Source organism: Oncorhynchus keta, chromosome 32 (assembly GCF_023373465.1).
Source record: "Oncorhynchus keta strain PuntledgeMale-10-30-2019 chromosome 32, Oket_V2, whole genome shotgun sequence".
NCBI classification, from domain to species: Eukaryota; Metazoa; Chordata; class Actinopteri; order Salmoniformes; family Salmonidae; genus Oncorhynchus; species Oncorhynchus keta.
In genome coordinates this window covers 4745840-4753973 of record NC_068452.1, presented here as the reverse complement: position 1 = coordinate 4753973, position 8134 = coordinate 4745840, and the positions used below count along the sequence as shown (strand labels likewise).

The following is an 8134-nucleotide window of genomic DNA, read 5'->3' as shown; positions in this document are numbered from 1 at the left end:
TATAAAAAAAAAGATTAAAATAAATAACAACATAAATAATAGCAGAAAAAAAAAAAAAGATTTGGCAACGTTGAGATTTTTGTTGTTGACATGAGCGTCGTCATTCACTTGCCTTGTTTCATTTGCAAGGCATTGAGACACACACAACATACAATTTCAGTAAGATAAATTGTTAATATCAATCTATGCATGTGATGTCATCTAGTAACATCCCTATGATATTGATGTGTACAAGTCCACACCATACTCCTTTCCTACCTCTATCCTTCCTTCCTTCCCTCTCGCTCTCATTGTTTTTGAAGTGTGCATTGTGAGGTTACAGTGGAGGGTTGTTTCCATTGTAACAGGCAGTGCAGGTGGCTAATGGGTCTTCTTGGAATGATGGAATGGCAGAAAGAGAGAGATGGAGAGAGAGAGAGAGAGAGAGAGAGAAAAGGAGGAGGAAAGAGAGAGATGGCGTGTTCCACATCTCGCTCATGGGACAGTACAGTACGAGCAGGGTCAAGCCCAACAAGTCATCCATCCATCTCATCTTTTACCGATCCCAAATCCATATGGAAGAGTCCTTCCAAACTTGAGGGGAATCATTTAATCAAAGTGACGTCCGACGCATCTCATAGTCACTGCTGTGTGGTACGGTTGGAGTATTGAAAGTTGAAAGCAATTTTTTGGGGTCAATTTTCAATCCTTTTTATTTTCTCTGCTTTCTGTGCGGATAGGATATGCTTTGCTGCACAGTGAGGGAGCGTACTGAAGTTATCTGTTCTTCACTCAGGTCCGGAGTGCAGCGTGGAAACTAATGGCAAGGACAGGACAGGAGAGGCGAGGGGAATCGGACTGGAATTGACTCTACCCCCATAGGGAATATAGGGTCTGCCGGTGAGAATGTAAAGGAGAAAGAGATTCAGGGAGAGATATAGGGAGAGAGAGGGAGATAAAGAGAGGGATAACTGAAGAGAGAAGTAAAAGGGGGAGATGGAGAGAAGAGAATGACAAAAAGAGGAGCGACCATGGCACCAATGCGAAGGAGGGGGGAGGATGTCCGTTACAGGTTACAGTAGGAGTTTAGGGTGAGAACAGTAGTACAATAAAGTTGGGGTGAGTACAGCATCTCTAATACTAAAGAGATGCAGAGTACAGTATCTTTAGTAGTCTAGGTCAGGACCAGGTAGTTCCAGGGACCTCCATGGCTCAGTTGTCCAGGACCTCAGCACACACCATGCTAGTGTAGAGCTGCTGCGAGGGGCCGTGGTGGGGGTGGTCCGGGTTGGCCTCTGCTTCGCTGTCGGTGCTGCCCTCGCTGTCCAGCCTGGCCGAGGGGTGGGGGTGGGGCAGGGCAGGGTACATGGCATTGGGGGGGATGGGGCTGGGGAGAAGGTCCTCATCCGAGCTCAGGTAGTCGCCTCCCGCCGACGAGGGGCTAGCTAGACACAGATCCGGGTAGCCACCGCCCCGGGAACTAGGGGCGAACTTGGAGCGCTGCCCGCGGAGCTGCCTGATCTAAAAGAGAAAGAAATAAGGTTATAGAAGATATTCATACCCGGGGATCATTATCACAGTCATCTAGGATATTACTGATAGCAAAAATAAAGGATTTTGATACTGTTTCAGTTGTTGAGAAGAGTGTGTACCACTGGTTGGAAAGTGACCCATTTCTATAGAAACCTGGTATGGTGGTCTAGCCTGCAGTGGCAGGCACATCAGACTGGGTTTAACCTTGTGGGCGTGTTCTAAATCTAGTACCTAGTACATTGATAAGGTCTGTCGATAAGCTTTACAGAAAGTCAGAGTACCTGTGGATTTTCAGCTGCCAGTACAGATTGAAGTCTGTTTTACTATGAAAGAACCTGCTGAAGCACCAACCACTTCACCTGTGTGTGTGTGTGTGTGTGTGTGTGTTCACATGTGAAGCCTGCATCAATGACGTGTAGTGGGTGTCCCTTGCGTGACAAGCCACAGTCTCCAAATGCTTCAGCAAGTACATGTCTGTGTCTGCGTGAGTGTGTGCATGTGTAGATAAAACACTGATTCAGTACTTACAGAAAACTCTGAGATTTGTACTGAGTTAGGCTGGTAGGAGGGGGAGGGTAGTGGTTAACCAATAGGAACACTATAACTAGGCACTCGCCCACCTCTTCCTCTTCAGTCTCGGTTTACACAGTAGAGCTCAATCGTGTACACTATACTGGCTGGAAAAAAACTGATCTGATTCTAGTTCAGCCCTTCTCGAAGTGTATCATATTGTTCTGGGACAAAATCAGAATATTCAAAATTCATTGGTATGATAAACACTTTAGAATCATAACTTAAACTGTTACAAAAAATGTAAAACATTTATGCTAATTCTACTTATGATCTGTTCCAACACCAAAACATGAATTAATTGCAAAACAGATGCCCGAGAGTTTTGAGACCGAAAAATGACTTTGTCAGGAATGTTTCGGTACTCTTTACATAAAGGCTCCATATGACGAATATAACCAATAGTATGCACTCTAAGAACTAGTGAACAGAAAAGGGCAAGTCAGTCCCATCACTCCCTTCTCACGCACAGCCGCTCTCTGAATGAGCAAGTGTATATTACGTGTGTGTGTGTGTGTGTGTAAGCATGTGAGAATCAGTGTTGTCTAGTTCTCACACGCATTCATCGCCCTCTTTCTGAAGGCTGGGGTTTTGAAGTGGTAGGGGGGTACGTCTGTTCTGTGGTTGGAAATGTCATACAGAGGAAGGCCAGAGTCGTGATTCTAGTATGTCATGCTTCACGTAGCAGCCAACATCTATCAGTTCAGAGAAATACAAAAAGCACGAGGGGATGCGATTTAGATAGCTGGGTCTCAATGGCTAAACTAACGCCAGACACGAGGGCTTTTACTGGTGTGTGTGTGTCGGGGGGGGGGGGCCCATGTGGCTAAGTTGGTGGAGCACCAGGGTTGTGGGTTCCATTACCACGGGGTGGACCAGTACAAACAAACAAAAAAAGTATTAAGTTGCTCTGGATAAGAGTGTCTGCAAAATGACTGTTAAACATTAAATGTGTGTGACCTCGTTCTTGAGCTCTCCGATCTGGTCTCGAAGCTGGGTGATGTACTGCCTGGAGTCAGAGTGGTTCAGCTGGCCCTGGATCAGACCCTCCTCCTTCTGTAGGACAGGGATGACACACACACACACACACACACACACACACACACACACACACACACACACACACACACACACACACACACACACACACACACACACACACACACACACACACACACACACACACACACACACACACACACACACACACACACACACACACACACACACACACACACGAGTCAGAGTGGTTCAGCTGGCCCTGGATCAGACCCTACTCCTTTTGTAGGACAGGGATAGGTGGATGAGATGCACACATACTCGCCCGCGTACGGACACAACCGAACAGTCAACGCCAAAGAAGCAGGGAAGACGATCTCCCCAATGCACACATACCACCCAGAAGAAATCTAAACACACTTGACAATCACATCCATTCGATATGGAAGTCAAGTTCAGATCTGTGTACAAACACCCCACCTGTATCTCCAGCTCAGCTATCTTCTGTCTGAGCTCAGCCATGGCGGCCATGCTGTCAGCCTCCCGCAAACGCACAGCCATCACCTCCTCTTTACTCTACAGAGAGAGGGAAGAGGGTGGTAGAAGAGAAAAGACAGAAAGAGAAAAATTACCTCTGGCCCAAAGCCTGAGTGAAAGCCACTAGTCCATCTAGTTGTGCAATATAGTCTGTTTAAATTGCAGCCTCACACACAAAGCCCACTTATCAATGTCACCCTGGGCTGCTTCCATTTCCCACACCCTCTCCTTTATCTATCCTTCTCCCACCATCTTCTCTTCTCTCACCTGGCAGTCAGTCCACTTATTCCACTACCTTCCTCCATCCTCCTCATACCATCTCCACTTCCCCTCTCCTCCCGCTTCCATTCTCCATCCCTCCCTCTTTCTGCACCTTCATCCCCTCTCTCCATCCCGTCTTAACTTGCAGCCCACTTATTCCACACATATCAACGCTACCGTTGGCTACCTCCATTCTCCCCCTTCCCTCCGCCTCTACCCCACCTTGCAGTCGAGCTCGGCCCGTTTCCTCTTCATCTCGGTGAGCTGGGACTGCAGCCCCTTGTTCTGGCCCGCCAGCTGCTGCAGCCTCTCCTGCATGGCGGCGCTCTCCACCTCATGGCGCCCAATCAGCTTGCTGTGAATCTGGTTCTGAAGGTAAAGAGAGAGTGGGGACACTGTCAGAAGACTGAAAGCGTAATTAGTCATTCTGGATTAGCGTCTGCTAAATTGCAAGTATTTAAATGTAATGTGCAGCACAAGTCAAAAGTTTGCACACCTACTCATTCAAGGGTTATTTATTTTTAATATTTTCTACATTGTAGAATAATAGTGAAGACATCAAAACTATGAAATGACACATATGGAATCATGTAGTAACCAAAAAAAGTGTTAAACAAATCAAAATATATTTTATATTTGAGATTTTTCAAAGTAGCCAAACTTTACCTTGAAGACAGCTTTTGCAAACTCTTGACATTCTCTCAACCAGCTTCAGGTGACCATGAGGTCACCTGGAATGCATTTCAATTAACAGGTGTGCCTTGTTAAAAGTTCATTTGTGAAATGTCTTTCCTTCTTAATGCATTTGAGCCAATCAGTTGTGTGACATGGTAGGGGCAGTATACAGAAGATAGCCCTATTTGATAAAAGACCAAGTCCATATTATGGTAAGAACAGATGAAATGAGCAAAGAAAAAGGACAGTCCATCATTACTTTAAGACATGAAGGTCAGTCAATATGGAACATTTCAAGAACTGAACATTTCTTCAAGTGCAGTTGCAAAAACCAAGCGCTATGATGAACCTGGCTCTCATGAGGACCACCACAGGAAAGGAAGACCCAGAGTGACCTCTGCTGCAGAGGATAAGTTAGAGTTAGAGTTACCAGTCTCAGAAATTGCAACAGAGTTCAAGTAACAGACATCTTAACATCAACTGTTCAGAGGAGACTGAGTGAATCATGCCTTAGTGGTCGTATTGCTGCAAAGAAACCACAACTAAAGGAATCCAATAAGAAGAGACTTGCTTGGGCCAAAAAACACGAGCAATGGACATTAAACTGGTGGAAATTTGTCCTTCGGTCTGATGAGTATAGATTTTAGATTTTTGGTTCCAAACGCTGTCTTTGTGAGAGGCAGAGTAGGTGAATGGATGATCTCTGCATGTGTGGTTCCCACCGTGAAGCATGGAGGAGGTGGTGTGACGGTGCTTTGCTGGTGACACTGTCTGTGATTTATTTAGAATTCATGGCGCACTTAACCAGCATGGCTACCACAGCATCTGCAGTGATATGCCACCCCATCTGGTTTGCGCTTAGTAGGACTATCATTTGTTTTTCAACAGGACAATGACCCAAAATACAACACCAGGCTGTGTAAGGGCTATTTGACCAAGGAGGAGAATGATGGAGTGCTGCATCAGATGACCTGGCCTCCACAAATCACCCGACCTCAAGTCAATTGAGATGGTTTGGGATGAGTCAGACCGCAGAGTGAATGAAAAGCAGCCAACAAGTGCTCCTTCAAGACTGTTGGAAAAGCATTCCAGGTGAAGCTGGTTTAGAGAATTCCAAGCGTATGCAAAGCTGTCATCAAGGCAAAGAGTGGCTATTTGAAGAATCTCAAATATAAAATATATTTTGATTTGTTTAACATGTTTTTGGTTACTACATGATTCCATGTGTTATTTCATAGTTGTGATGTCTTCACTATTATCCTACAATGTGGAAAATAGTAAAAAATAAATAAAAACCCTTGAATGAGTAGGTGTGTCCAAACTTTTGACTGGTACTGTATATGATATTAGCTTTTAGGTCTTAATTTAAGGTTAGGTTTAAAATCTGCTATTTTGACTGGCTGTGCCAGCTAGTGACCATTCTGCAGCGCTGCCTCCAGTACATGAGTCATCCCAATAAATGCCAACCTGCGGCCCAAAGTGATGAACTGTAACGAAAATGTGTGTGTGTGTGTGTGTGTGTCGGCCTATGGTGTTGTAGAGAGCTTTGAATAATCCACCACAAAAGTCAAACATCTCACTCATCAGGGTGAGAAACATGAGTGTGGAACTGAATGTTAAACACTTAGCGAGGTACTTTCCATAAATCAAAAAGATGAGGCAATATATGTACACTATCATTCAAAAGTTTGGGGTCACTTAGAAATGTCCTTGTTTTTGAAAGAATAGCACATTTTCTGTCCATTTAAATAACATCAAATTGATCAGAAACACAGTGCAGACATTGTTAATGTTGTAAATGACTATTGTAGCTGGAAACGGCTGATTTTTAATAGAATATCTACATAGGCGTACAGAGGCCCATTATGAGCAACCATCACTCATGCGTTCCAATGGCATGTTGTGTTAGCTAATCCAAGTTTATCATTTTAAAAGGCTACTTGGTCATTAGAAAACACTTTTGCAATTATGTTAGCACAGCGGAAAACTGTTGTTCTGATTAAAGAAGCAATAAAACTGTCCTTCTTTAGACTAGTTGAGTATCTGGAGCATCAGCATTTGTGGGTTCGATTACAGGCGCAAAATGACCAGAAACAAAGAGCTTTCTTCTGAAACTCATCAGTCTATTCTTGTTCTGAGAAATTAAGGCTATTCCATGCGAGAAATAGCCAAGAAACTGAAGATCTCGTACAACGCTGTGTAATACTCCCTTCACAGGACAGCCCAAACTGGCTCTAACCAGAATAGAAAGAGGAGTGGGAGGCCCCGGTGCACAACTGAGCAAGAGGACAAGTGCATTATAGTGTCTAGTTTGAGAAACAGACGCCTCACAAGTCCTCAATTAGCAGCTTAATTAAATAGTACCCGCAAAACACCAGTCTCAACGTCAACAGTGAAGAGGCGACTCCGGGATGCTGGCCTTCTAGGCAGAGTTTCAAAGAAAAATCCATAGCTCAGACTGGCCAATAAAAAGAGAAGATTAAGATGGGCAAAAGAACACAAACACTGGACAGAGGAACTCTGCCTAGAAGGCCAGCATCCCAGAGTCAGGATGTTGAGGTTGAGACTGGTGTTTTGAAGGTACTATTTGGGATTTATCTACCATTTCCACATAGTATTTGTAGTAGTAGTTACCCCTTAGTCATTTAGGCCTAATGAAAGTCTCCATTAGAAATGTGAGCCAATATGATTTATTTCCCTAGGCTGGTCCCAGCACTGTTTGTGCCATCTTGCCAACTCATATGGTCATTGTTACGTGAGACAGACCTGAGATCAGACTAAGGAAATAATACACATTGGATCACTTTTATTTAGATAGAGCACAAACAGATTTGGCTCTCAGGCTAAAGTTCCTCCACTGACCTTGCTCTCCAGCTGTATGGCTTGGAGTTTGACTTCCCTGAGTTCAGCCTGGGCCTGGGCCTCTCTCAGACGCACCCCCATCAGCTTCTCCTGCAGCTCATTCAGGGCGTTCTTCTTGGGGGATTCCTTCCAGTGACCTCCACCCCCGCCGCCTTTTGACATGTGGAGCTGGAGAGAGAGAGGAACGGAGATGAAGAACAGGTTAGAGAGACACAACCAATGTGCATCGGTTCTCTATCTATCTCTCCCTGAAGTCACTCGCTCTGAGACCTTGAAGTAGTTGTTCCCCTTGCTCTGCAAGGGCCGTGGCTTTCGTGGAGCGACGGGTAACGACGATTTGAGGGTGACTGTTGTCAATGTGTGCAGAGAGTGCCTGGTTCTAACCCAGGTTGGGGCGAGGAGAGGGACGGAAGCAACACTGCTACATAAGCACAGTCCTTCTAGTCACCTCTACTATGCTCTCCCCTTCTGAAGCCTTCAGTTCCCTACTGTACAGTTCTCTGCTCTGTGGTGTGTTTACTTACCTGCCAGCGCTGGTTGAGCTCGGTCACCGTGTCCTGCATCTCTCTGAAGGAGTGCAGTGTCTCCAGCTCTCGGAGTTTCACCAGCTTCAGCTCATCCTGTAGCTGGGCCACGTTGTTCTCATCAGGCAGAGAGCTGCTCCTCTGTAACACAAACACACACACGCATGATAAAGATATGAAACATACAGATATAA

General features: G+C 45.2%; 1 protein-coding gene across 4 annotated transcripts in view; it reads right to left on the bottom strand.

Annotated features, from left to right (window-relative positions):
* The window catches only part of LOC118364862 (EVI5-like protein), a 38840-nt gene continuing 30706 nt past the window's right edge, over positions 1–8134 (bottom strand). For all 4 annotated transcript variants that reach the window (XM_052490403.1, XM_052490402.1, XM_052490404.1 and 1 more), the window contains 6 exons: positions 7941–8081; positions 7417–7584; positions 4102–4248; positions 3562–3657; positions 3043–3138; positions 1–1500 (listed from right to left, as the gene is read on the bottom strand). In XM_052490403.1, coding sequence (XP_052346363.1) covers positions 1192–1500; positions 3043–3138; positions 3562–3657; positions 4102–4248; positions 7417–7584; positions 7941–8081 — 957 coding nt within the window. In that variant the 3' untranslated portion in view covers positions 1–1191. The remainder of the gene's footprint in view (positions 1501–3042; positions 3139–3561; positions 3658–4101; positions 4249–7416; positions 7585–7940; positions 8082–8134) is intronic.